The 27,888-nt window shown below is 49.7% G+C and overlaps 3 protein-coding genes across 5 annotated transcripts; 2 read left to right on the top strand and 1 right to left on the bottom strand.

Annotated features, from left to right (window-relative positions):
• Positions 1 to 363: 363 nt before the first annotated feature.
• Positions 364 to 5,607, top strand: MIF4GD (MIF4G domain containing). Of its 2 annotated transcripts, XM_064395783.1 has the most exons (6): positions 374 to 640; positions 2,458 to 2,594; positions 2,754 to 2,863; positions 3,152 to 3,307; positions 3,959 to 4,051; positions 4,160 to 5,607. In XM_064395783.1, exons 2-6 carry the CDS (start codon positions 2,513 to 2,515, stop codon positions 4,385 to 4,387), a joined length of 669 nt encoding a protein of 222 aa, XP_064251853.1. In that variant the 5' UTR covers positions 374 to 640; positions 2,458 to 2,512; the 3' UTR covers positions 4,388 to 5,607. The 2 variants fall into 2 exon arrangements, with proteins under 2 accessions (XP_064251852.1, XP_064251853.1); XM_064395782.1 differs by having other exon boundaries at positions 364 to 640; positions 3,959 to 5,607.
• MRPS7 (mitochondrial ribosomal protein S7) lies at positions 5,265 to 8,798 on the bottom strand. Its single transcript, XM_064395785.1, has 5 exons — positions 8,672 to 8,798; positions 8,044 to 8,235; positions 7,686 to 7,749; positions 6,841 to 7,008; positions 5,265 to 5,991 (listed from the first exon to the last, which is right to left on the bottom strand). Exons 1-5 carry the CDS (start codon positions 8,725 to 8,727, stop codon positions 5,770 to 5,772), a joined length of 702 nt encoding a protein of 233 aa, XP_064251855.1. The 5' UTR covers positions 8,728 to 8,798; the 3' UTR covers positions 5,265 to 5,769.
• Positions 8,769 to 27,815, top strand: GGA3 (golgi associated, gamma adaptin ear containing, ARF binding protein 3). 2 transcript variants are annotated; one of them, XM_064395773.1, is made up of 17 exons: positions 8,769 to 8,896; positions 14,144 to 14,228; positions 14,639 to 14,714; positions 15,184 to 15,282; positions 16,070 to 16,193; positions 16,972 to 17,075; positions 17,605 to 17,685; positions 18,614 to 18,751; positions 19,712 to 19,793; positions 20,255 to 20,371; positions 21,283 to 21,549; positions 22,083 to 22,150; positions 22,535 to 22,857; positions 23,329 to 23,594; positions 23,765 to 23,934; positions 24,264 to 24,374; positions 25,559 to 27,815. In XM_064395773.1, the coding sequence occupies exons 1-17, from the start codon at positions 8,857 to 8,859 to the stop codon at positions 25,667 to 25,669; spliced, it is 2,262 nt and encodes a 753-aa protein (XP_064251843.1). In that variant the 5' UTR covers positions 8,769 to 8,856; the 3' UTR covers positions 25,670 to 27,815. The 2 variants fall into 2 exon arrangements, with proteins under 2 accessions (XP_064251843.1, XP_064251844.1); XM_064395774.1 differs by lacking the exon at positions 8,769 to 8,896 and adding an exon at positions 10,782 to 10,987.
• The last annotated feature ends 73 nt before the right edge of the window (positions 27,816 to 27,888 follow it).

Here is a 27,888-nt window from a genome sequence, read left to right as displayed (position 1 = left end):
AAAATATTCCCAAACTGTTCGTTCTGTGCTCCCTCAGCCATTCCCTGGTTTCAGCAGCCTGTCTGCTGTGCAGTGAAGACTTCACCACCTGTAGGGTCTTCCCGTATGAAACGGTTGAGATTTGAGAGAAAAAAACATGAAGTGTGTATACCATATTCAGCTGTTGTTGCAGTGTGTTGGTTTACTGCCTCTCCTCTTCGCTGACTTTTTTTCTATTCATTTTTTAACACCATTGGGCTGCAGCCTGCCGTGGCCCGGAGGGAAGGGCGGAATTGTCACCCGCAGAGCGCTGGGACAGCGCCGCGGGTGACCGTGGCCGAGGGGTGAGTGCTGCCTGCGATCACCGGCGCGGGGAGCCGGGAGGTGTCTCGGGGGCAGCCGGCCGTGCCTGGCGGAGCCCGGGAGTTTCCCGAGGAGCAGCCGGCCGTCCCCGGCGCTCCGCCCGCCGTGCCCCGACGCTCGCAGGCGGTGGCGCTGCCGCGGCTGCCGCCGCTCTCCCGCCCGGCCCGGCCCGGCCCTCCCCCGGCTCGGGCGAGGAAATGACCTAAGAGGAAACCTGGGCCGTGCCGGGAGGGCGCGGGGCTCGGGAGGTGCCGGCGATGTCCCGGCGGCCGGAGGACACAGCGGGGGCGGCCGGCAGGTCGGTGGGGCTGCGCCCGGCTCCCCCTGCCCTGCCCGGGGCAGCGCGGGGGCTGCTTGGCCCGGGATCCGCCTCTTCCTCCGTCCGCTGGCCCTTGGGCTTGTGCCAGCCGCGGGGCTGGAGAGACGGGTGGCAGCGGCGGGGGTTCCTGCGGGTCCAGCTGCCACGGGCTAGAGGCGTCTCGACGCTGGGAGTTCCACTTGCGGCTCGGCGGGGATGGGATGGGGATCCCGGGGTGGCAGAGGAGAATCTGCTCTTCTCCCTCTCCTTGCAGTGGGCAGGACTTGTCCAGCCCACACTGCCAGGTGTGACCCTGCGGGTCACAGGTGCCCTGGCACCTGAGCTGGTGGATCACCGGCAGATTGAGGGTGCTGACCCCAGCCGAGTCAGCCCGGGACGGCTCTTCCAGCCGGGGCCAGCGGCAGAGGAGCAGTCGGTACCCACAGGTGCTCCATGCCACCCACTGCCATCAGCCCTTCCGATAAGGTGGTGCTGGCAGGGGGGTCTCTAGCTCAGGTGAGACCTGGCTGGCTCGGCGTTCACACGCTGTGGGTTGCTCTGGCAGGGTTATTTGGCACAGCAGTTCAAAGCAGCCGTGGCCATCCCGGGGAGCTCCGGGAGCGGGGCCGGGCGGCGGCACAGACGCTGCCAGACGGGCTCGGGCGCTTCCCGCTGCGTGGAGATGCTGCCCGTGGGACACGCGGCTCTGGTCACCTCGGGCTGCTCCACCGGCAGTGCAGCATGGCATGAGTGCAGGTGCAGAGAGAGGAGAGGTCAGCTAGGAAGGTGTTTGCCAACCAGGCATGGCACGGAGGGCACCCCGCTGCTTGTGAATCCACCTGGGAAAGAAGCCTTGGGACCTGGCTGACTCAGTCCCAGGGTGGGTGGGAGCTTTGGCTCCGAGAACAGCGTCGGCAGGTGGTCACCCCCGTGGGGCTGCTCTCTGCTCTGAGTTCCTGTTCTGCTGTACGTGAGGGGGCTGCCCACACTACCTGTCCCATGCCCCTAAAGGCTCTTGGGCTTTGATCTGGGTAGGGACCTGTTTGCAGAGAGGGGTGAGTAATGGCCCAGGAATTTCGACGAGCTGGCAAAACTCATTTGGCCGACTGCCCTCTCCTGTTTGTACTGCCGGTCTGGCCAGCCCTGCGTTTCCATCCATCAGATCCTGTGTGAATCAAAGCAAGCCCTTCCTCTCTGTGCCGTGCGTACCCTCTTGCTGTCTTCACTATATCATGAAACAGAAGAAAATCAATCTAGAGACTACTTAGGAGCACTGCTGGTGCTGCAGAGCAGTGCTTGACTGCAGGGGGATGAGAGATGGGAGCTGTTGCTGTTGGGGATTTGGCTGCTGAGTTTGCTGTGTCGTGCTGGGAGCTGAGAGCCTGGCTGGTGCAGGAGAGGTGCTCTGGCGGGTGTGTTGGATGATTTTGTGCTGGCTTTGATTCTTCCCAGACTTTTTTTGTATGAAAGCTGCTGAATTGGTGGTTAAAAGGCCCAAGAGAGCAATGTGTGCCTTCCTGTGATACAGCCACATATATTTCGGGTCTGCTTTGCCTGTAACGTTTCTCATATCAGAAAAATATAAAGGCTCTGAAGTTCTATCATCAGCTGGTAGGGAGACAACGCTTTAAAAGACGTGGGAATGAGGATTTGCATAGATCCAGAGGTAGAGTTGGTGCCCTAATAAAAGAGGAGTTTCCTTGGGGTGGGGAGCTGTCAGGAAACAGTCTGTGCTTCAGCACTACCAGGGGTGTGCTGAATGGGAAATGGTGAAGGTTTGCCTCTGTCCAACTAAGCTCTGTGTGCTCCTTCCCCAGGGACTGTCACTAGCTCATCCACTGCCCTGACTCTTGCCCTTGGAGGAAACCAGCCATGGGGGAAACAGGCAAAGAAGAGTACAAAATACAGTCCTTTGACTCCGAGACTCAGAAGCTGCTGAAAACAGCCCTCAAAGGTCAGCAGGTTTTTATGAGCTCCTCTGCCACGCACAGCTTCTGCACCATTTAATGTGACTCCACTGGGCCCTGCACAGACCTTGGTTGCTTTCCATGTGCCTCAAATCAATCAGGGGCCAAAGAGGGCTGGGTCCTAACAGCATTCCTCTTCTCTGCAGACCCCAGTAATGTGGACCTGGAGAAAGTGGCCAATATTATAGTGGACCAGTCCCTCAAAGACTCTGTGTTCAGCAAGGAGGCTGGGCGCATCTGCTACACCATCATCCAGGTGAGAGCTCCTGTCTGGACAGTGAAACACCTGGGCTGTTGTGTGGCTTGTCCCTGGGCTGGGCCAGGAAGGGCTTTGCCCCAGTCACATGCTTTGACCCCTTGCCCTTCTCTCCTGTCCTGCCACTTGCCCTATGCAGTGGCAGCATCCAGAAGAGCAGTGCACAGGCAGTATGTTACAGCTTTTCTGCCTCTTTGGGAATCACAGAAGGTTGTCTGTGTGGTACTGCATGCCCCTGCCCCTCTGGCACCCGTTTCATCCCTCCATGGTGTTTCTGTGGGCTTACAGGCAGAGAGCAAACAAGTTGGCCAGAGCATCTTCCGGAGGAGCCTGCTGAACCGGCTGCAGCAGGAGTACAAGGACAGGGAGGAGCTGCGCAGCCGCTCGCTCCAGGCCTGGATCTGCTACGTCACCTTCATCTGCAACATCTTCGACTACCTGAGGGTGAGGAGCTGGAGCAGCTGGCTGCTGCTGCCTGCAGTGCCAGGAGGGCCTGGGCATCCTAGGATACCAGAGCAGGGGTGCTGGGTGGGTGTTGTACAGAGCCCCAGGGGCCAGAGCTGGTTCTTAGCACAAGGATGCTGACAGAGCTGGTGCTATCTACAGGCTTGAAGAGGCAGAGGAAGTCTCCAGGAACAGTCACAAAGTCTCATCTTCCTCATTTTGTACCTGGTGTTTGAAATCCCCTGATTTGCCTGCTCCCAGATGTCCCAGACTGGACTGGTTCAGTTGCTGTGGGGTTTGCTGATGGCGTTTGGCTTCAGGCCTTTGTACAGTGTGTGAACTTTGAATTCCTGCTTGGAGTAGATGTAAAAATGATGCAAGTAGAGCTGCAGGCAGTAAAAATACTGTTGGAACAAGTGTATTTCCCATGACTACCTGCTTACATTTAAAAATAGATGGTTTTTACATCATTTGTTCAGCTCCTCTGGTTCCTGGAGACTCAAATGTCTGATCTCTGATGAAAATCCCACTAACACAGCACAACTAAATCCTGTTCCCTTCTCCTTGGGAGAGCAGCAAGGGAATAACTATTTAAAATAGCTGCAGACTCCCTTCTGGCCCCAGGCTGACAATGCTCCACTCTCCTTGCAGGTGAACAACATGCCCATGATGGCTCTGGTGAACCCTGTGTACGACTGCCTGTTCAGGCTGGCACAGCCCGACAGCCTGCAGAAGGAGGAGGAGGTGAGTTGTTGCCTGTTGTCCTGCCAAGGACCTGTAAAAAGCACAGCCTGGGGGGTGCACAGGAGCCTCCACTGCTTTGTGCTCAGCCACCTGCTCTTCCTTCTGAAGGTGGACTGCTTGGTCCTGCAGCTGCACCGCATCGGGGAGCAGCTGGAGAAGATGAATTCCCAGCGCATGGACGAGCTCTTCTCCCTCCTCCGAGATGGCTTCCTTCTGCAGGAGGGGCTCAGCTCCCTGTCCCAGCTCCTGCTGCTGGAGATCATCGAGTTCCGGGCTGCCGAGTGGAAGATGACGGACGCTGCCCAGAAATATTATTACAGTGAAGTGACAGATTGACCTCCCGAGGCAGAGGCATCCCCAGCACCTTCACCAGCAAGCTTCGTACCAATCTGGAATTTTTGCATTAATTTTCTAGCACTCCCTGTAAATAGGATTTAGACTGGCTAGAGCTTCTCTGCACCTACTGTCAGATGCAGCAGGTGCTGGTCTGACTTTGGAGGTTCAGAGTAGTGGGAAGGGCACACTTCACCCAGCAAGTTCTCTCACTGATTTTGTCTTAATATAGGGCTGCTGTCAGCAAAGGGCTTGGGAGGCTTGTAGCTCACACCAGCATTTTCTATGAGTGTTAAAGAAAGCACAGTTTAGGCTCAGAAGATTTTGCTTCACCCCAAAGCCAGCAGAGCTGTGGGAGGCAGCAGGGAAATCTCCCAGCTCAGGTTGTACCTGGTTCTCTGGGACAGGTCACAGAACACACCATGGCCTCACAAACAGCTCAACCAAGTGCTTTTCCCTGACTGCTCCCAGCAGGCTGGCTGCACCTGCATGCACACAGCCTCTTCCACAGCCAGGAATACCTGCCACAGGGCAGCCTGTGACAGAAGAGGTCCCTGAGCACACGTAGGAAGGGTTTTACAGGTTTTATACAATAACTGTCACTTTTTTCCAAAATTTGCAAGTTTCAGCTATAGTATATTTCTTATAAGAATGTGAGAGAAAGAAATGAAACAAAATAGTCTATTGAAGGATTTTTTTCTAATAAAAGTTTTCCACTAATGTATGCCCTGCTTTCTCCCTGCACAGCTGCTGAGCTCTGAGCAATACTGAAGGGTTGCTCCTGGCTGAAGCCCTAAGGCTGAGATAACTCAGTGTTTGCTCCAGTCTAGGGCCTCAGGGCTTTACACAACCAGGGTACCTGGAGCAACAGAGACAAAAGTCTGGAATTGGGAAACCTTTCCCATAAAAGTGGTTTTATTTTGTCAACATTCCCATCAAATCTGTGCAGACCACGTTGCTGATGGCCAAAATCAAAAAGGGCCTTTTACTGCCTGTTGTACCAATCCATGTGTTAAAGGATCCAGCTCTGCTTTAGCTCTGCATCCAAAAACGTTGCTGATTTGAGGAGGAGAGACTTTCAGATCCCCAGGAAACAGGTAAGTGAAAGATGGTTTTGTTAGCGTTGCTGTAAGAAAAACATCTAAGGCTTGTCTTCACAGGGAAGTGATTATGAACTAACTGGAGCAGCCCCGCTGACGCTGCTAACTCAGATTCCCCCTTCCCCCATCCAAACAAGCACAAAGAAAACCTCGTGGGGATCGTGTCAGCTTTCCCTGGGTTAGAACAGAAGCTGCCTGCAGAGATATCCCACCTTGCCCTCTCCCAGGCTGGCAGCCCTGGGGCTGTGCTCTGCAGGCCGTGGCAGTGTGTCCCGTGCAGGGTCCCTACCACCAGCGGAAGTGGGCGTACGCCCGGTTGGCCTCTGCCATCTTGTGCAGGACGTGCTTCCTCTTGATGACGGGCCCCTCGTTGTTGAAGGCCAGCAGCAGCTCCTGGGAGAGCTTTTCTGGCATCAGCGTGCGGCGGTGCTTGTTCTCCCTGCACTCTGTGATCAACCACTTCATGGCCAGGAAGCGCTTCCGATTATCCGTCAGCGGGACGGGCACCTGGAAGGGTTAACCCATGGCAGTTAGCAGCGACCTGCTCCTCCCCAGCAGCCACACAGCACCAGCTGCACCTGCAGGTGTTCCCTGTGCTGCTCTCTGCAGCTCCTGACAGCTCAGCCCTGCCAGTTCTCCTGCTCTGTCCATAGGAACTGGCTGTGCTACCAAAATGGAAACTCTGGCCTCTCTGGGAGCTGGGTGCAGGCTGGTTTGAGTCAGCAAAGATGGGAGTGGTCACCCCATCTCTGCACTGAATAGAGAAGTCATAGAATCACAGCAAGGTTTGGATTGGAAGGGACCTTAAAGATCATCTCATTCCAGGTGCCTCTACATCTCACCTGTCCTTCAGGCCCCAAGGGCAGCAGAGCCTGTACTCAGAGACAGATTCTGCTCATGTTTTAAATATCCCACTGGATCTAGGTGACCCATTTTGCCATGCTGACCTGCCCCAGGTGTTTGGGACCTCTCCCCAAGCAACATGGTGCAGTGGAAAGGATGGGACTGGTACTCCAAAGAATACCAGTTCTTTTGCTGCTGATCTCTGTCTCTTTGGAAAATACCTGCTGTGTATTTCTCTTCACATCTAGTCAGAGAACCAGAGACTGCTGCTGATTAATGGCTGGACTTGATTCATCTTAGTAGTCTTTTCCAACCTTAGTGATTCTGTGACAGGGGAAGCACAATTCTCAGGGGATCCTGATTTTGGACAGTTTCTAGGTGCTGCTTTAGTCCAGATTGCAAAGTGGCTCTTTCCAAGGAGAGACAATCTTGAGCTAATGGGGTGAAAACCAGTTCATCTGCCTCCCTAGCTAATTGTCCCACAACCAGATGTGCTCCCAGCCCCCCTTTCACCTGGTAGGTTTTGCCTCCTCTGGTGATGTTGCTGAGCCCAATGATGGGCTGGCAGTTCTTGAGAGCCTGGTGGAAAATGACGTAGGGGTTGCATTCAATTGTCTCCTTCTCATTTTCTGGAGCTTTGTGGTACTTCTCCAGCTGCTTCCTTTTAATGGCCTCCAGAGTCTTGGAAGAAAGGCAAGAAAGAAGATAAACAGGGCAGATAGATTCTCCTGCTCCAAGAGGTTACATCACTTTTACAGGCACCCCATTTTCACCTGAGCAGCTGGTCCACCTGCCCCAGAGGCAAAAGACCCACTGGAAATTCTTTAACTCAAGTTTTACTTCACCCTCTTCCAGCTCTTCAGTCTCTTTTATCAGTCATTGCATTCTGGGTGAGGGGGATGAGCAGCACAAACATGGGCCAGAAGCCAGGGAAGGGCAGGGACAAAGTGGAGGCAGGAACAGGGGTCTGGGCACTGAGCATCCTCCCCTGCAAAGCCTGTGTGCTTTTCTGAAACCAGGAATCAGCAGTTAACTGGAAACACTTGGGCAAAATGTTTCCATTTCAAGAGAGTTCACGGGTGGAAGAGGCCAGATGGCAACACCAGTTAAAACCAGTTGCTGTGGGTCAGGGCAGGCTCAAAGCTGTGCCATGTAGGGGCAATGCACATTTTATCACACAAATAACGGTTTATCAGAGGCATCATGCTGCAAGCAATGTGTGGCAGAGTGAAACACATCAGGAGCACAGAGATGGACCACCCGAGTTCTGGAAATTCCCAATTCCAGTGGGTTTCACATCCCAGCCTTCTATTTTGTCTTGTTTTAACGTAATAGTGAGAAGAAACCCAAGTTCTTACCTGAGACATGAGGCTTCTGGCCAGCACTTTATTTCCACTCTTCATCATCATATTGGTGAATTTACTGTAAACACAAAGTCAGACAGGATGTGATATGAATTCTGATTTTATCACCCACAGAAATAAGCCCCCCATCCCTTTGTGTTGTTCCCATGGTTAAGTGTGGGTGCTGCCAGATCTGCTGTAATTATCACTAATTACTGCAGAACAATGGACTCATTGATGGGAAAAGATTAACCCAGAATATAGGGATTGTGCTCTAACAAAAGGCAATGTGAAGGCAGCAGGTGAAGGCAGAGGAGGGCAGCACAGCTCCCAGGCATTTTTGGAGAGAGGAGGAGCTGCTGCTTCCTCTGACCTGATCGTGGGGTCGCTGAACACGGAACTGGAGAGGCTGGGAGGAGCAGCTTTGATGGGCCGAACAGCCTTCAGCTCCATTTGTTCCCTTTCCTCCTCAGTCAGCTCCTCTAAAGGTTTCTCATGCAATTCCTTTTTCACTTCTGGCTCCAGGTAGCTGGGGTTGTAGCGGCTCCATCTCACGGGCATTATCCTGCAGGGAGCAAGAGAAGCGGGGCTGTAACCCAGCGCCGTGACAGGCCGCAGGCAGGTGCGGCCAGATGTGAGTGCTGGACGCGGGAGGCCTCACGGGGCAGCGGGGCGAGCAGCTCCGAGCGGGCTCCGTCCCTTTTCCCCCGTTCTGTGGCCACGGGCAGCGGCGGCGCAGGGCCCTCACCATCCCTGGGGCTGTTCTGTCTGCACCCCCGGGCGATGCGCTTTAGAGATCAGAACGGCAATGCTGCGTGCACGGTGACCTTAAAGGTCCAGCCCTGACAGCTCCGTGCCCGCTGAGCCCGGCAGAACCAGGCGGGCGGCCCACACCCTCCCCGCTGCCGGCGGCCCGCCCGCAGGCCTCCCGCCGTGCTGCCCGTGTTCCCGCGGTGGGCAGCAGCCCTTGGGGAGCGCCCCCGACCCCTCTCCCCGCTCACCGGGGCAGCCAGGCCCGCAGCCGCCGGCCCAGCCCCGCCGCGCCGGGCGCCGCCATCTTCCCCGCGCGCGCCGCCGCCAAGGGCGGGGCCGCGGCGCGCGGAGGGGGGGCGGGCTCAGCGCCGGCCCCGCCCCATTCGCGCGGCTCTCGCGCGGGCGGGGCGGGGCCCCGCGTCGCTCCGGCAACATGGCGGAGGCTGAGGGGGAGAGCCTGGAGTCGTGGCTGAGTGAGTACCGCGGGCGTGGCGGCACCGCCCGGCCCGCCCCGGCCCCCTCCGACCCCCGGCCCCGCTGCCCCCCGGCCCCGCAGCTCCCTCCCGGCGCCTCCCTGCAGCCTCCGCTCGCCCGGCCCCGCCGCCCCCCTCAGCCGGGCGGGAGCAGCGCCCTGGGGACGGGCTGGCACAGCCCCCCGGCACACCGGGGTCTCAGCAGCCCGGGGATGTGCTGTCCCGGGGTATCCCCCGGTGGTCAGCTCGGTGTGGGGCGCGGCAGCGGGTCGGGCCGGGCCGGCCCCGTGGGAGGTGTGGGCTCTGCGGCTCGCCTTGCTCGGCACCTGCTGAGGGGCCTGACGCTTTTTCTTGCCATAAAGTGTCTGTCCCTCCCGTCTCTTCCCTTGCCTGGGCTGTGGCCCGTCGAGTATACAGCCTGAGTGCTGTTCGTGAGGTTCGGGATCGTGGGGGGATCCCAGATGAATTAATTGTATTCATGTGTTACACAACTGTGATTTTTCTAGCAGACAAATCCTGCTTTATGCCTGGCTGCAGTTTCAGGGTAGTTGTGGATGTGCATTCTGTGCAGGCTGGGATATATCAAAACCCTTTGTCAGGCTAAGGTGCCTTAAAGGTTAGAGGGGACAAAGCCTTTGTCAGGCTAAGGTACTTTAAAGGTTAGAGGGGACAAACCCCCGTTGTGTGTTGATGCCCAGCTGCTGCTGAGTGGCCCCTGCCTGTGTGTGTCTGTCCGTGTCATTTGGGCTCTGGCTGTACAGAACACAGGGATATGATTCCTGAACGAATCAGTCATAACTGTAATTGTTTTTTGTATATTCTACACACAGGAGCTCCTGCTGCTGTCCCTGGGAGGCCATGCTGCACATCAGAGCCTGTTGCCTAGATTTTCTTCTCTTTTTGCTAAATAGTTATTTGTTTGATTATGGTAGCAAGTGAAGTTCCAAGTAGTCAGGCATGGGGCAAACAGCAGAAGATGGTCATTACCCCAAATACCTCAGAGTGCAAAACCTGTTACCCTTGGAGCTATCCTTCCATAAACAAGATTAGATAATTCTCCTTCTTCCTTGGTATTTTTATATTAAATTCAAACATGTACATGCTGTCATGATCTGTTATACGAGTTACTGTCTGAAAGATGTTTCATCTGTTCTCATTTTAGCTCAATCCCTTCTGTCCCCTTACCGTTTTTGCTCCTCCTCTGAACTCCCACAATTTGTCGATATCTTTTGTTGTAGCCAGTGAGACACAAGAAGGAACACCCACATCCCTTCCTTGCAATCTTTCTCTGAGGAGAGCTGACTCACCCAGTTCAGTTTGTGTGTGAAAATGTCTCTAGTAGGAAGGATATTTTGGGTTGTATAGCCTGGAATGCTTCCTGAGTACTTGTTTTGTGGGGATATTTTTTAATTGAGGAAGTCAAGGTAGAGGTGATGTGTCCTTGGCCAGGGGGCTACAGGGAAGAGTTGCAAAGGCCTTACTCACCGTGGGAAGCATTGCAGCGAGCCTGATTGCAGAGGGACACACGTTTTTCAAGGCTTGAGTGCTGCTGTCGGATTGAGGAGGATGCTTTTGTGCCAGGTCACTCTACAGCGAGCGCTGCCGGTGTGGATCGCCCCTCCCATGGCGGGGAGCGGAGCCTGAGGCCGGGCGGGCAGAGCCGCTGCAGCTCCCGGCTTCACTGCCCTCCCGAGGGGGTTTGTCTGTAATCTTGACAAAGCCGCGGCTAATGCCAGCCTTGAGGGTGTGCCATGCTGTACCCCTCCCAAGGGAATGGCTCAGCAGCACAGCCAACTTCCCAGCCACGGGAAGATGGAGAATTTCTTACTGAAAATGTTCCTTTTTTTTTTTTCCTGTGGCGATGTGCAGCTTCCTGCTGCCCTGCCTGTGGCATCAGGTGGAGTCACAGACCCATGAAGTAACATCATCCTCGTGTCCTGCTGCTGCAGCAAGATCTGTGCCTCAGCCTGGGATGATCTGGCATCTGCATGCCCTGCCTCATTCCAGGCAGCTGGGATGAGAGAAGGTGATCCTTCCTGTCCCTTCCTGGCAGGCAGGCTCTGCTTCTGCTCTCAGCTGAAACAGAAGAAGGTTAGGAGATAACGTCAGTTGTATAAACACAACTGGAGCCTTTGACTCCAATGCTGCTTTTTCTGCTGCATCCAAAAGGAAGCTTCTTGTATCCTGCTCATGTCAGGCTAAGGCAGTGTTCCACTGTGGAACAGATGCAGATGGATAAAATATTATAACTGTCTTAGTTTCTTTTTTCCTTGGTTTGTCTGGCTCTGTTCTTTTCTGCCCAGGACTTCAGAGTCTGACTGTCAGAGTGCACATACCTGGGCTGGGATCACAGGCTAAGCCTGACCTGGGGAAACTCTTTGTTGGGGTGGCTTTTGGCTCATTTCAGTAGAGAAGTGAACCCAGGAAACAGGGGCATTTGTTACCAGCCAGTTAATGGTCTGTGGTTCTCTTCATTCCAGCTGCTCTGTGGTTCTCTGCTTTCCAGTATCGTTTCTCTCTAGAGAAAACAAACACCTTTGTTTCACATCTGATTATTAATCTGAATGTTGCCTCATTAGCATTTCAGTCTGGCAGAGGACCTGAGGGCTGAGTGGCTCTGATACTCAGGGTGGGTGTGAAGCAGCTTTGTTTGTCCTGAGCACATTAAAAAAAAGCTGAAAACTGAGGCAGAAGTAGTGGCAGGACTGGGGTAGTGTCAGGACTTCAGTCCCCACATTGCTAGTTTAGATTCATGTGGTTGCCAGTGTGAAATGGGATTTTCAGGAGGGGACCAGGTGGACAAGTGTCTCTGGAAGCAAATAACTGGTACCAAATGGGCCTTGGTTGGCAGTTCCAACAGAAAAGCCAAGGACTTGATATTCCAGAGCACAACTCTTCATCCTGGACTGAATCCTTTCACGTAAGGGTTGAAGCATATTTATAAAGCAGCACAGTTGAGCTCCTTGCCCACATTTTAAGCATTCTGCATAAAAATAGAGAGGATTGTAAGTCACAACTTGATAGACGTGACACAGCTATGTGTAGGTGAAGTGAGGTGATTCCAGTGTTCTGGGATGCTGAGTTCACGTGGCTGTGCTGAGACTGGGGACAGCTATCCTGTTGTGTCGTGTCATGCAAACACATCAATCTCCAGAGCCAGGGCAGGACTTGTGATCAAGCTCATTAACTTTTATGAACCAAGGTTTCATATGGAGGTTTTATGGATGTTAGAAATAGGAAATTTCTTCATGTGGAACAGCACTTCCCTTTGGCAGTCACTCTCTCCTTCTGAGACTTCACTGTCTTCATGTGAGAGCTTTTGCAGAAAAAACTTAGATGAGTCTGAGAACATGAAATAATCCAGCGTCATTGCAAAAAGTTTTTGGAGATATTTGGAACAGCTTTAAAATTAACACTTTGAACTTGGGAAACTTGGTTACATTTTCCTGTTTGTACCACATCATTTTCATAATTTCAGGATGTGCAGCTGACAGAGTCCAGTTGGTTGTTTGTCCTTATCTGTCTGTGCTCCTCCTGCATTTATTAAGTAAATTCCCTTAATTCCAGCCAGGAACTGAATGTTTTCCTTCTGGGCCTGCTGAGCACAAGAGGTGTTTTGGAGCACCAAACCACCACAGTGCTTTTGACTTGCATGAAGAGGCTTTAGGCTGTTGTAAGTCCATGGTTTCATGATTCTTCCAGGGTGTTCATCAGTTGGAAATGTGGTAATAAGGTTCAGGTGCCACATGTTTGGAACAGTTGTTTAGCTCTGCAGAAATTGTCTTTTAAACTGAGCTTCCCTTGAATCTCTTGAGTTTAAGGCCAGCCTGGTAGCTCAGTGAGTTCTGCAGGATGTTGTCGTGCAGTTATTCCTCCCTTGCTGCTGTCTTCTGCTCATCCAGGGTCCCATGAAGGTCAGCAGTGAGCACAGAGAGTCACCAGTGGAATATTGTACCATGCAATCCATGGAAAAGTTTACTTGATTTACAAGTACAATTGAGTGAGGAGGAAAACCTGAGCAAACCTTGCAGGATGGGCACAGTAGGAGGGCTGAGGTGCACTGGGAAAGGGAGGGTTTGGAGTAGATGCCTGACAGCTGTTCAGCTGTCTCTGGAGAGGTAAAAGGATATGTTTTAATGATGGTAAAAAATGACACTTGGGAATGCAGCATTTGTTTGTTTTGTTATGCTTCCCTCTGAGATGAAAGTACAGGGGTATGTGCTGGGTTTTTTCCTGCCCTTCATACCCTGGTCTATACTATCTGACTAAGCAATATTTCATTTCCTAAACCATTTTCCATCATATTAAATTTTTTAGGAAGGTTTCTTAAATGCCAGCTCTTAGATGTATAGGGACAGGTACAGTGCATTGTTTCTTCCCTTACAAGAAAGAAAAACCATTATGTCTGGTCATCTTGGCTGGAAAATTAGGTTAAAGCAGGAATCTGATCTCCTGTAAGCTCATTGCTGCATCAGGGTTAAGTAAAATACACGGAGAAGATGCATCATAACCAAAGAGGTGCTGATAGCCTCAGTGCTCTGCAGTCAGCACAGTCAGTGGGGTCCTGCTGCTTAAGGGAGGATCCTTCAGGAGCCTGAAATAGCCCTGTCAGTAAAGCATTGAGCTCTTAGCTTCAGCATGTAGGATTTGAGTTCCTGCTCAGGTGCACGCTGAAGGGTTTGTTACTTGAAAGAAGAATCAATGTATAATAATAAATTTCAGTTCATAAATCCCAGGAGAAATGCTAAGGCATCAATCAAAACAGCTGGCACTCCAAAAGCAAGTGCTAATGTTAAATGACTGATATTAAACATCTGATGTTCCAGCTCTTGTTTCTGCCAAATTCCCAGGGAATGTAAGAATAATTTCATGTGTAGAAAGTGTGAGGGTTTAACCTTTAAAGAGTTTATTGTTACAGCCAAATAGAAAGAGACAGCATTTCAGACAGAGGAAACTGTGAGCTGAAATATTTTATTCTGTGCTCTCATTTAGGATATGGGAATAGCCTGTCTCTGAACACTTGAGATTTGGTCACCTGTCTTCTTTGGAAAGAAGTGGTTCTTACTGGATGTTTGGATGTCTCAACTTGGACACACCCTTTTCCCTGAACAGACAAACCACATGTGAACTTCTTTCTCCTTTTTTAGAGCTGGCAATGGATGTCAGATACTTTTCTCTAGGAAATGTGTGACCTTTTGTACTGTTTCTTCTTTTGATTGGTAATATGTTCTCTTTCCTTTGCCAAAGATAAAGCCACCAACCCATCCAACAGGCAAGAGGACTGGGAATACATCATTGGATTCTGTGACCAGATCAACAAGGAACTTGAAGGGTGGGTGTCCCAAACTGCTCTGGACTTAATAAATAAATGTTCACAGTTTAAAGTCTGAAATTCCATTATCAAACATTTACATTTTCTTTTATATATGCTGATATCAAGAAAGAGCTGGCTACAACTCAGAGAGAAGATGCTGCCTCTCCTGTGAAAGGCAGCATGGCTAATCCAGACTGAGCACTGGGAAACTGGGAATTCTGAATCTGCTGCTAATTTCATGTTCAGCAGCTCCAGTGTTCTCATCTGGCCAAAATTATCCATTTGCCAGTCTCTGAAATGGGGTTATCACTGATAATGCTGGTGGAGCTTCACATCTTTAAAATCTTTACTTGTGAGACACTTTGTTTAAACAGCAGAATTTGTGAAGGTGTTAAAGTCCTCTGTGGTGTTTACCTGTTCTGTTCCAGGCCACAGATAGCTGTGAGACTCCTGGCTCATAAAATCCAGTCACCACAGGAATGGGAGGCAGTCCAAGCCCTGACAGTAGGTAGTCCTTACCCCTCCCCTTAAATCCAGGCATGTATCCTCTTGCATCACCTGGCTGGGGTAGAGGGGGCACAAGGTGTGCCCATGGGGTCAGCTGGGGGCTGAGTGCCCTGATCCCTGGGAGGGCGTGGGAGGTGGGAGGGAGCACAGTTCCATCCCTAAAGTCTCCAGAAACAGCTCTGGGTTAGTTTGAGCTGCTTTCCTTTGTTAACTTCAGGCAAGATTTGTGTTTATTGTTGAGGCCAAGTATTGAGATAACACATACTCAGATACACTTGGATGAGGGTGGGACACCAGCCTGCCTTGATTTGTCATCCCTAAAGATGGGAGATAGATGTCTGCATGGAGCAGGAATACTTGTCTCACTGATAGGGGCCCTTTACCCCCCCTCTAAGCAGAACACACACTGTTATTTGTAGGGTTTTTCCCTTTGCTTTCAGCCCCTGTTTCTGTTCCTTGAATGCAGGTGCTGGAAGCTTGTATGAAGAATTGTGGGAGAAGATTTCATAATGAAGTTGGGAAGTTTCGCTTTTTAAATGAGTTAATAAAAGTTGTGTCTCCAAAGGTTAGTCCCTGAGCATTACAACTATAGTTGCTTTTTGTTTGACCTCTGTAAGCTACAGACAGCATCCAAAATATTTGCAGTGTTCTGTTTGGCTCATTGCACTTATTATTCTATATTCAAGAGCATTTGTTAGCTAAGGTCTTGTTGTTTGGGGTTTTTTATGCCTTACTAAATTTCTCAGGAAGTTTTACTAGGTTGCCATCACTATGCAGTCTCTGGGCTGTTCTAATCCTTCAGGTAACTCTAAAGGGCTTCTAAAACTTGGGCTGTGTTGTTTTAGAAAACGAAATTCCAGTGATTGTGGAAGAGAAATGTGATGCAGAGGTTAAAACAAGAGGTTTGACAGCACGCCGTGGAGTTCTAGTCCTCATTCTGCTGACTTGCTGTGTAAAGAGTGCCAGGCTAAGTCCCTCAACACTCATGATGAGGTTAATGTGCTGAAAATCTTCCCTATGGCATGATTGATGCAGCAATGCATTCCCAAATTCTCTCCCATAAGACAGAGGAGGGGGTGGTTCTCTGTATTGCTGTAATTTTTAAAATAGCAAAATCCTGGAGCCAGCAGAACAGCTGCTTTTTCTTTTGCTGAAGGTTATCACAAAGCTTCTCTTCACTGTTATTTCAAATCTATTAGAGAAGCACCCTTTCCTCCTAATGAGATGTACCTTAGACCATCTTGGAACTTGGATCATACACCTTTGAATGTATTTCTGAGTTTCCACAGAGCTTTATTTTTAAAAAGAAATTAAGAACATAAAGAATTTGGATCTTTTTTCCCCACACTTAGTACCTGGGGGACCGAGTCTCGGAGAAGGTGAAGTCCAAAGTGATTGAATTGCTGTACAGCTGGACTGTGGCATTGCCAGAGGAATCCAAAATCAAGGATGCCTACTACATGCTGAAGAGACAAGGTAGGGAGCCAGCTGCTCGCTCATGCATTCTCTCCAGCCTGGGCTTTGAGCAAGAGTGTCACAAAATATACAGCTTCTAATTAAATGGGATCAAGGCAAGCTCTGAGGGGAAATAGAACAAGGGAGAAATTCTCTGAAAAGCTTTTCATTATGTGTAAATGCCTTGGGCAGGGTTGGCTCAGCTCAGTTAACTAAATTAGTGAAATACCTTGCAAATACTTTTGTTTTGGTTTGAAGGGCCTTTTCTAAGTTCTTTTTTTTTTTTGGTGGAAGTAGTTATTAGATTATTTGAACAAGTCTAATTTAAAGGGAAATAAGGGCTTCCAAATAGCTTTTTGTGTTCTTTTAAATAAATGGCTTTGCAGCTGTTCCTTTAGTTCAGCTGACACACATTTCTTGTGTAGGCACAATGAAAAAAACTCAGTAGCTTCACGAGAAAAATAGATTCCATGAAAGCTCTGGAAGCCATCCTGTCTTATTAGGACACACAGATTGGAAGTCATAACTGTCCCTTGCAGCACTGTGGATGGATAAACTAAAGGCTGAATGGGGCTGAAAATGGGTCCTCCCTTTCAGAGGCAGAGGTTTAGCTCATGTTGTGGGGCTGGGAGAGCATCCAGGTAAAATTCAGCTTAGGGATTTGGATGTATTGTTCACTGGAACAGCGTGGCAGCATCAGGGGCAGATGTGTGTTGGCTCTGAGAGAAGCCAACAAACCTGTGTGCCCTGCCTGGTGTGAGGGTGTGTGCTGTCCCACAGGATCCCTTTCTGCTTTCAGGGATTGTCATGTTTGATCCCGTGATCCCTGCAGACAGAACACTGATTCCTTCCCCACCGCCTCGTCCCAAGAACCCGGTGTTTGATGATGAGGAGAAATCCAAGGTACAGTGAAGGCTTGTGTCAAAGTCACTAATGAAAAGTGATTACTCAGTGCACATTTAGAATAAGGAAGCAAAATATAATAATGTGGCTTTTATTTTGGGGGGGATGGACCATGCTTTTGCAGGGTTCACTGCTTTGTCCACCTGCTTAACCCAAAATTCCAGTTAAGACCTTGTCTGTGTTGCCATTATGGAGTTACTTATGTTAAAGTGCCATCCTGCTGAAGTGCTGGAAAGCAGAGATGGTTTCACACACAGGAGGAAAAATAATGAATGGGAGGAATAACTATCTAGTGCCAGAAGTCACTGAGATGTCACAGAGTATGTCCTGTGTAAAAGCAGGAATGCAACAACTCACATAGATAATAAACTCTAAATGACTCCTGCTGAAGTCCCTGTAACTATGGAAGCTGTGTGAGCTTTGTAATACTGGGCTCTATCCCTTTTCCCCTGAATTGTTCATCTAGATTCCTTTCCCCTTGCTCAAGGGTCTTTATTTGTTTCCTGACTATAATTTTCTTGTCTTTCAGCTTCTAGCCAAGCTGCTGAAAAGCAAAAACCCAGATGATTTACAAGAGGCCAACAAACTTATAAAATCCATGGTAAAAGAGGTAAGAAATTCCTGTAGGATTGGTTCAAGTCAGCAATCTGCTTTCCAGGTTTTAAGCAATTTGATTTCAAATGATGGAGAGCTTAGGATTTGGTCTCTGGCTTGTACCTAGGAGATGTTTGTGTCACAGAAATGTCTACAGTTGGTATCTCTGGTGGATGATGGGGTAGGAATTGAATGACTCTTGTTGTAAATAGCCACATTCCCATCATTCAAGGTGGGATTTCTTATCAAGGTTTGGTGGGAGCATCGTGGTACCAGCCCTGGATGCTGAGGACTGAGTCACTGGACTGGTTTTTTTCACAAACAAGTTCATGGAAACACCTTCCTGTTTGTAAAGCTGTGCTGCATCCACCCATGGCAGTCATTCCAAACTCTGGAGTCCAGGAAATGACTCACTGGGATTCTGGCAAATAAAAGGATGCCTTCTGGGCCATAGTGGTTGTATAGGTTACCAGGATATTTCTTTCAAGCTCCTCTTGTCCCCAGGGCAGATTCTCCTACGTCTTCAGTTGGAATCTCCAATCAGAGATGGGTGGACATTTTCCACCAGAGTGTGCTTGTTGTTCCTAGTAAATGTTTTGCTTCAAACACATCTCTTTTGTTAAATGGCATCAAGTGAACAAAAAAAAAGTCTTCTGAAAAGGTCAGAAAGGAACTTCTGGGATTTTTTTAGTGGTGTAATTATACACTGAAGTCTATCTAATGAGACTTTTTGGATATATGGGGTTGCCTGTAATTCCAGAATGGTGGTGAAAAGACAATAAAATAAACAAAGCTTCACAGAAATGAAGAAGGGTTTTGTTTGCTTTTTTCTGGCTTAACCTTAAATAGCCATTACTGACATGTTTGCAGATAATATCTGTGGTTGTCTTACTGTAAGCTTTTAGAAGGAAGCTCACCCTTTGTCTTTGCTTTCCACCCTGCAGGATGAGGCTCGGATCCAGAAGGTGACAAAGCGTATGCACACCCTGGAGGAGGTGAACAACAATGTGAAGCTGCTGAATGAGATGCTGGTTCATTACAGCAAAGAGGACTCCTCAGAGGCTGACAGGGAGCTCATGAAGGTGGGTCTGAGCTGCTCCTTCTTCCCAGCAATCCTGGAGTCAGTCCTTTCTTGCAGACTTGAGTTTTGCAGAGAATTACAAACACTGCAGTAAAGTGGAGAGCAGTGGTGAGAAAAAGGAGCAGTTGCTGCAAACAGCAGGCAAGAAAATATCCATGTTTTTAGTGCCTTTCCCCAAAAGACTGGGTGGGGAGTAGCTCCTTTTCATCTATGCTGGAAGTGAGGTGCAGCTGTTCTCCAAAGGTGCAGCATGGCAGAAACTAGAAGCTGCAGTTTGTAATTCTGGATCCTATAAAGACACACAGATTGCAGGTCATAACTGTCCATTGCAGCACTGTGGATGAATAAACTAAAGGCTGAGTGGGGCAGAAAATAGCCCCTCCCTTTCAGAGGAACAGTTTGTGTTACAGGATTAGGAGAACATCAGCAAAGTGAAAATTGTAACAACCATTCCAGGGATGATTTGGTAGGCCCAGAGCCTTTAAGAATTGCACATTATCTTATTTAAAAAATCAAACTCACTTATTTTTAACAACAAGGTCTTTAAAGAGTGGTAAGATGCTAAAGAAATGTGTTTGTTTCCTTGAACCATTTTGTTACTGCCACCTTTCTGCTGTGTGGTTGCAGACTCAGTAGTGGTTGCAGCATAACTGAAATCTAATTGCTGAAGCATGATTCTGCTCTTCCTCAGGCTTTTATGGACTCCTGTACAAGGAAGGAATATCTCTTTTGGATTAGAACTTGGCCATAAGTGCTGATGTGAGGGAGGACTGAGAAATGTGTTGGGAATGCAGGTTGTGTTACCCCAGGCTCACGTAACGCTGCTCAGCATTGTCAGCTGGGCACAGAGGGCCATCCTGGCACAGTGAGACTGATCTGTTCTGGGGGCATTCTGTGCTGACTGGTGCTGCTGGCAGTGGCTCCTGGCTGGTGGAACTCTCTGTCCTAATCTGTCTTTCAGGAGCTCTACGAAAGATGTGAAACCAAAAGACGGACGCTGTTCAAGCTGGCCAGTGAGACAGAAGATAATGACAGCAGTTTGGGTAAACTAAGCTACACTTGTCCTTTTTCATTGCTGTTGTGCTCCTTGCCTTTGTAAGTGTTCAGCTATAAAGTCATTTCCTCACTGTTGGTTCCTGTTGCTTTAGTAAAGGCCAGTCCTTCCCTCTTTGTGCTTTTCATTCCAGTTCAGGGAAGGACTGGACATAAAGTTGGTTCAGGAGGATGGGAGCAGTAGTGGGGGACAGCTGCTGCTTTGGGAGGGGAAGGGAGTTGCTGTGGGGAACAACCTTGGGCTTATTTTTTTCTTGTTACTGCAATGTGCATGGAGCTAGAAAAGGTCAGGGTATTGCTTATAGAAATGTGGCACAGGCGGAGTAATGGAGCTCATAGCCAAATATTCCTGGGTTTTCTTGCTGATTATTTAATTGACAACTGAGCACTCTCAGCATTAGTAGGAACAAAGTGACTAAAGCCCTGGAGGTCATTTTTATTTCTCTTGTAGGGGATATTCTGCAGGCCAGTGACAATTTATCACGTGTGATAAATTCCTATAAAAAAATAATAGAGGGGCAAGTGATCAATGGTGAAGTGGATCTCCCTGGGATGTCTGCAGTGGAAGGTGAGTTCCTGGGAAGACAATTGTTTAATTTTTGAATCCTGCAATTCTAAGTCTTTTGAACAATGTTTCCTGTTTTGTTAAAGTAGCTTTTGGTGGATCTTGTGGCCAACAGTTTGTGAATCAGAGGGAATAAGAAGGCTTCTGAGCAGTGGATAAACAGTTCTGGACAGAAGCAGCAGTGCTGCAGCTTTGCATTCTCCATTGCTCAGTCCATACTATTGAAACCTTTGATAACATCAGTAGCAAACCTCTATGTGAGCAGTTTGTGTGGCTGGAAGTTTTCCTCCCCACATTTGTCCTGTTTCTTAATGGTAACGTGTAAGAAGAAGATAATTTTATCAAAAACATAAGAGCTGAAGAGTAGGAGCTGGACCAGGGGTCCTTTTCCTGGTTTTGCAAGTAATTCCATTTGTGAATTCAGACCAGTTGCCCACTTCACACTTGAGCTTCAGCATTGAAAGCTCTGGGCATGAGTGTGACAGAATTACCACTTGGGGCTCAAACTTTTTTGCTGCTTCCTGGCAGCATCTTCCTGGGACAAGACTGTTCTAAATATGAAGATTGAGGTGGTAGGAATTTCTTTCAGCTTTCCAGCTCTCTGGTAACCTCTGTTTATTATAATGCTGTAGGAACTCCCAAAGCCTCATCTGAGTTCAAAAGATTCTTGAAGAGATCATGAATTGTGATGCACTGGGGAAGCAGCACTGGTTGAAGCAGATTTTCATTCTTTTAAGTATCTGTGTTGATTTACATAGTCCAGACAACAAATATCCTTTCCCTGTTACAAAGAGCCATAAGCCATGCTCAGATGAGGAGCTAAACCACCTCTCTGCTAATTTCTTGTGCACACTGGGTTTGCTCTGAGCCTTTTGCCTTCTTTCCTAGTCGTGCTCTTCTCATGTCTTCTGCAGGGAGTAACTCCACCAATAATCTCAACACCCTCATTGACCTTGCTGGACTGGACACCACGAGCACACCGCCACCTCCGATGCCACCCAGCAGCCTGGCACCTGCCCCCAGCACGGCCCCTGGCCCAGCTGAAATCCCCATCCTCCCTCCTCCTCCCCAGACGCTGGCACCGCTGCGCAGCTCCTCCAGCCAGGGGGAAACAGCAGCTGCTCAGCAGGGCAGCACAACCAACTCCCTGTCCTTGCTGGATGAGGAGCTCCTGTGCTTGGGTAAGATGCTGAGGGGCCTGCAAAAGGGCTGCTCAGTCCATCCTGAGAAAGGCTACTTCTGTGTTCTCTCATGGAATCCATGTTCCTGGATTCCAGGGAATGCTCCCTTGCATCATGCTGAGTATAAGCCCTGGTCAGTGAGTCGGTATTAAAATCTCTTCCCAGAGCTGGGAAGAAAGAAAGAAACTGTTTAACAGGCTGCAGTTTGGGACAGATGAAGCCCTGATTGTGGGGTTTTGCTAGGGAGAAGGTGCCTCAGAGGGGCTGTGCACAGGAGCCTGCAGGATCCTGTCTCTGGAGCCCAGATGTGAACAGCAGAAGGCAATGCTAATCAGGATGGGTTAGAAGAGCTGTGTGCAGGGCGTGACTGCTGGTGCTGTCAGTCTCTTCCTCATCATAGACTTGCAGTCCATCTCAGTGTTTCACCAGGTTCTTGGGCTCTGGAAGAGCTGAATCCAGTTTTGATGGTACTGAAACAACAGCCAAGGAATTACACTGAATTCATTTTCCCCTCCTGTTGTTTTTCCCCTCAGGCCTGAATGACCCAGCCCCTGCAGCAGGGAAGGAGACCTCAGAGAACAGCCAGTGGAGCATATTTGAGGTATAAAGGAGTCTCAGGGCAGGGGAGGGAGAGACTGATGTTGTGGGAGGTCTCAGGGCACTCTGTCACCTTGGAAAAGCATGTGATCACACACACAGGCAAAGGGGCAGTCTGGCTTGTCCCTAAAATCTGGGATAGTTGTGTTTAAACAAAGTAGGTATCCCTGAACCTGGCTTTCTCAGTGTCCCATCTGTCCCCATGATGTTAGTCCTTGCTTTGCTTAAATTACAGATCAGATGTAGCCCTGACTTAGGCCTCAGACTTTACTTCTTGTCACCCAGAACCTGTTTTTGTGGTAAACCTCTGTCCCTCTGTAACAGAGCAGTGCCATCTCTGCATCAGGGCCAGCAGTGAATTAGAGCATCTGCCTGTCCTCTCTTTCAGAATGAGCAGTTGGACCTGGATTTCTTTAATCCGAAGATGGTGACTGTTGCTTGCAACCCTGCAGGGAACCCTCTTCTCCATCACACATCACAGACCACGTGTGGGACATCAGCCACTCTGCCTTCTGCTTTCCCAGCCTCCCAGACTGCTCCCAGCCTCCCAGCACCAAACTCAGCACCGTTTGTATTTCCTGCTGTACCAGCTGCCCCTGCAGGGCCTCCTAAGACTATTCCAGCTGCTCCTGCCTACTTCAGCTCATCTGTGGGGAGCAATGTGTCACATAAGATGGATGCATTGGAACAACTCCTTGAAGAAGCCAAAGGGTAACCAAAAGTCCTGACTTTGCTTTGGCTCTGCAGTTAGAAGCCAAGCTCACTGCAGTGCCAAATTCTAAGGGTGACTTTCAACTCTCTGGTTTGGTAGAAATGTGGGATTGGGATTTTTCTTCTCAGAGGTTACAGTTTACAAACTACTACAAGTTTCCCACCTCTGGGAGAGAAAGGCAGGCAGAGCACACAGCTGTGCTGTTGCCTGATCCAAAGGTGTGGTGTGAAGGGGAAGTGGCTGTTAAGGTACAAGAGGCCTCATTTCCTCCCTGACTTGGAGAAGTGACCTCAACCCAACCACCACCCCTGTCCTTGTAGTTCTCATGTGAGACTGTGCAGAGTCACAGACTCCAGCCTGACTCCAGGCTGCTGCTTTGCCCTTGTGATGAGCTGTTACCTCTGGGTATTGGTGAAATTCCTGCTTCACTTCCAGCTCCATTCACCACGGCTTTTCTGTCTCTCTTGCAGGAGTGCCACCCAAGGCATGGCAACACCTTCAGTGTTCCCTGGGGTTACTTTGCCAACCACTGTTACCCCTGCCCCATTAGCAGCCCCTGCAGGGCTTGCAGCCACTGCCTCTGGGGCCCCTCCTGCTCCCTTCCCAAGCAGCTGTCCTGCTGGATCAGGAAGTCCTCTCTTCCAGCCAGCATCATTCCAGCAGCAAGGCAGTCCCATGAAGGCACCTGAAATTTCTTTGGCCAATGTCCATGTTCCCTTGGAATCCATTAAACCCAGTAAGTATTTCAGGTTTTTCACTTTGCGTATTTTTTGAAGACAAAGCTTCTTGTCAAAGTTGATGAAATAGAGATAAGGGATGAGCAGCTCCATTGTGATCACCTGATGCTGCCTCAGCCCATCTGCTGCAGCATGAAGCTGCATCCTGTCCCTTCTCTCCCCGTGGCAGGCAGTGCCCTGCCCGTGACAGCCTACGACAAGAACGGCTTCCGGATCCTGCTGCACTTTGCCCGGGAGTGCCCGCCGGGGCGCTCGGACGTGCTGGTGGTGGTGGTGTCCATGCTCAACACGGCGCCGCTGCCCGTCAGGAACATCGTGCTGCAGGCGGCCGTGCCCAAGGTAGGGACACGTGGCACAGGGGCTGCAGCCAGGGAGGCCTGGCCGTGCACTCAGGGACTTGGGACAGCCTGGTCTGACCTTTCCATAGGCTGTGCTCTTCCCAGAACACAAAGGTTCTTGTCAGAGGCAGGAAACACTGAACAGGATAAGATCTGCCTGTTCCTAGTGTGTTCTGCAAGCTGGGCTGGCTCTTGTTCCCTCATTCTCACTTGTAGGTTGATTCTCCTCCATTTGGATATGTGCTGTTGTCCCCCCAGCCTGTGCATGCATCCTTCATTTTCCCCAAGGCAGGAGACCATCCCTGAGGTTCTGCTCTCTTTCGTTTGCAGTCCATGAAGGTGAAGCTACAGCCACCCTCTGGCACTGAGCTGTCTCCGTTCAATCCCATCCAGCCACCAGCTGCCATCACCCAGGTCATGCTTCTGGCAAATCCTGCAAAGGTGAGAGGGACAGTGGGATTTATCCTGCCCTCTTCAGACACGTTTGACATCAGCTGAACTCTGTGGAGGGGTGGGACCAAACATTTGAGCAGCTACAGCTGTTTGTTCCTAAAAGCTTGGCCTTTATGATCTTGGAGGTCTTTTCCAACCTTAATTATCTGTGATTCTGATGTGCCCTCCAAAGTGGTTACTATGGAATGTTGGTGTTTCAGTTCAGGGCTAGAGGACGCTCTTCCCAACAATCTTTGGCAGGGAGAAGGGAGAGTACACTTCTTCCAGCCAAAGGGCAAGGCTCAGGCTCAGCTTTAAAGGGAAGCAAAGCTGCATCAGGAGTTTGACTCCTCTGTGCACTGAACGTGCCTGGCTTTGCCAATTAGATCAATGCTAAATTAACTGGTGCTGTAGCAGTACTTTTGATGAACCAGCAGACAAATGTCAGATCTTGCCTGTTCCATCATTCTCTGAGGAATACCTGTGACCAGGGACACAACAGGGATGACACTTCCCTTTCTGCTGATGATGCTAGGAGCATCTGAGAAGCATTTTCCTTGCTGTAGTCACTCATTCAGTTAGCGAGCTCTGAAAGCACAAATCCGAAGGACTTTCTAATTGTTTGACAAATTTAGATATTTATACTTCAGAATTACAGTGAAAGTGCCCTTAAGGTATCAGCTGAAATCTCTGAGATAAAAGGATGAATGTCAGAGGAGTTGAGTGGATGTTTAAAAAACTTTGTGGGTACACAAAGGTGCTGTCACTGAAGGGCTGCTTCCATCTCGTACTTACTGTATTGCAAGGCATTTTTCAGAGCAGGAACTGTTTTATCTTCCTCTATATGATGAGGAATTTAATTTTTGGAATTTTTCCAGCAGCAATCTTTAGGCTCTCTGGAGAGCAGCTGAACAACTGGCCATGTCTGTGCAGTCTGTGCTCACAGGTCATTCATGCTTTTCTTGTTCTGCTCCATGCTAAGCAGTAAAAGATTTTTGGTATAAAAAGTGTAAGGTGAATAACTCAGGTTTGTAAATAGCTGAACTCAATGAACTTAACCTGAGCCCTCCTGCCCCTCTCTGTGTAACAGAAGTCTTGTGCTCTCTGTAGAGCTGTAACAGTGAAGTGTTTTGTTCAGGGCTGTTGAGCTGGGACTGTTCTCACATTGCTTTTGGGTTTTGTCTTTCCTGCAGGAGAAGGTGAGGCTGAGGTACAGACTGACCTTCACCCTGGGAGATCAGCCCAGCACAGAAGTGGGCGAAGTGGATCAGTTTCCCCCGGTAGAGCAGTGGGGGAATCTATGACCTTAGGACACTGCCAGAGACTGTGACAGGACCAGGGCAGGATCCCACAGGACTGGAACAGATGTGCCGTGGGGAGGGACACACATGCTATCCACTGGTGATGTTCAGCTTTGTTTACATGTCCTGACCACTCTGCTTGTAGCTTTAGTCCAGAATGTTGTGCCCCACATTTGAAGGGGCCCTGGAACACTTTTGCCAAGCATGAACTGAGAGGCAGCCAGCGACAGGCACTGCTGGCTGCTTTTACTTTGACCTCTGGGTGAATCTGGTTCTATCTTCCACTCTATTAAACTTGAAGTTATTGTATTTTGAGGGAAGACCTGTCAGCAGAAGGGGATTTGGTTGGCTTTTCCTGCACTGCTGTCCAGAGATCCCAACAGGCTGTGGGGTGATGATGCCGCGAGCTCAGCGCAGAGCCCTGACAGAGCCCTCCTGGGACTGTGACCTCCTTGTGCCACACGGGCCCATGAGCATGCTGAGCAATAATGCTGCTCCATGAGGGAATGCTTCCTTTTTTACACTGAAATAACACTTAGCTCCCTTCTCCCTCTCCTGCTTCATTCCCAAGGGCCCGTGTGAGCAGCCCCTCGCTCCGTGTGTGCCATACTGCTGTGTCTTTACTTGTTATATTTATTTTACACTGCTGGCTGCCACCCTGGGGCATCCATTTGGGGCAGCTGGTGCTGAGTTTTGTCTGCAAATGGATACACTGATTTGGTTTTTTTTTGCCTTCATTGCATTCCATAGTGTGGAGATAAAAGGAAATGCATAGGGAGGAGGAAAGAGGGCTGGAGGGTATTGGTCAGTATTGGAGGAGGACAGCACCTGGAGCACAGACCTGTCTTTACAATCACTAGTCAGGGTGAGTGACTGAATCCAGGGATAAGGAGAGATGCCTCTCATGTCCCCTCATGCAGGCAGTGTTACTGCTATAGTCAAATACTGTGTTTTATTAAGCTGAGTACAATGACCTACAAGATGTAAATAATAGAACCGTAGAGTATTAAAACAGAACAAGCAGGCAGAGAGAGGAAGAGGCTCCCCTGGGCTGGGATGGGGCACGTGCTGGGTTAATGCCCCATTTTCTTTGTTCTCTGTATTAAGTGGCAAAGTGCAATTGTCCCCACAAAGGGGAAAACATTTTTGCTGGACATCAGTGCTAACAGAAGAGCTGATCCCTTAGCTACAACCTTCTAGAAATAAGGTTTCAATCACCAAACCTTGGTTCCAGCAGCCTCTTCTTTCTTCTCAGTTTCCAGTCTCAAGCAGTGCCTCAGTGAGCTCTGAGACAGACTCTTGTAAATGAATGGGGGTTTTTAACACCCATTGACATAACACAGAGAGGTGCTTGCTCAGTCCTTGGACACTCAGCTCTGCATTTCCAGCAGGGCTGTCAGGCAACAGCTCCTCTCAAACCTGGAGTGGGAGCAGCACAGAGAAAAGCAGTACAGAGGCTCCTGCCTCATGTAGGCAAACTCCACAGGAGAACATGATGCTGGAATGAAGGGTGGCTGTAAAACCATTGCTGCAAACACAGCTTGCAGTTATTCGTAGTTGAATTTTCTTTACTGTGCTGCAGAACAAAAATCCCTATAAATGACAAATGGAATTCACAAGCCTGAGGCCCTCATCAGAGGCAGCAGGCAGCTGCAGGAGCCCCTGGAGGTGGAATCCACGTTTGTCCTGGTCTGAAGCCTGTGGAGATCTCAGCCTTGTCAGCTCCCTGATGCAGAAGCCAGGGGAGAGGGATGGGTTGTTTGGATCCTAAAGAAAGGTGTTTTAAATTGATGGACTGGGAGATAAGTGACAAGGAGAGAATTCTTTCTGCCTCAGACATGTTCTTGCCAGCACTTTAGACACGGTAGGCATGGGAGCAGTGCCTGGGTGTGTGTCCTGAGGAGCAGGGCCACTGCTTCCCTGCCTGTGGAGCTCTCTGTGACTCGGAGGAAGGCAGGAGAGCACAGGTGCTTTCAGCAGCAGCCACCCAGATCTGGACACACACCACAGTCCTGCTGCTTTGCAAATTAAACTATGAATGTTCCTTCTCTGTAAGGGTGAGGTTCCTGCTTCATCCCCAGCAGTCCTACCTGTACATACATCTCCAATGCATTTGTGCTACTGCATGTTGAATAAATAATTTTCCCTACCTGGCTTTGTGCTGGCCCTTTCTCGTGCTGACTTCTACAGTGCAGTGCTGCTTCTGGAAAGTCTCAGACTGA

Source organism: Passer domesticus, chromosome 20, assembly GCF_036417665.1.
Source record: "Passer domesticus isolate bPasDom1 chromosome 20, bPasDom1.hap1, whole genome shotgun sequence".
Lineage (NCBI taxonomy): Eukaryota > Metazoa > Chordata > Aves > Passeriformes > Passeridae > Passer > Passer domesticus.
This window is presented reverse-complemented; position numbering and strand designations above follow the sequence as displayed.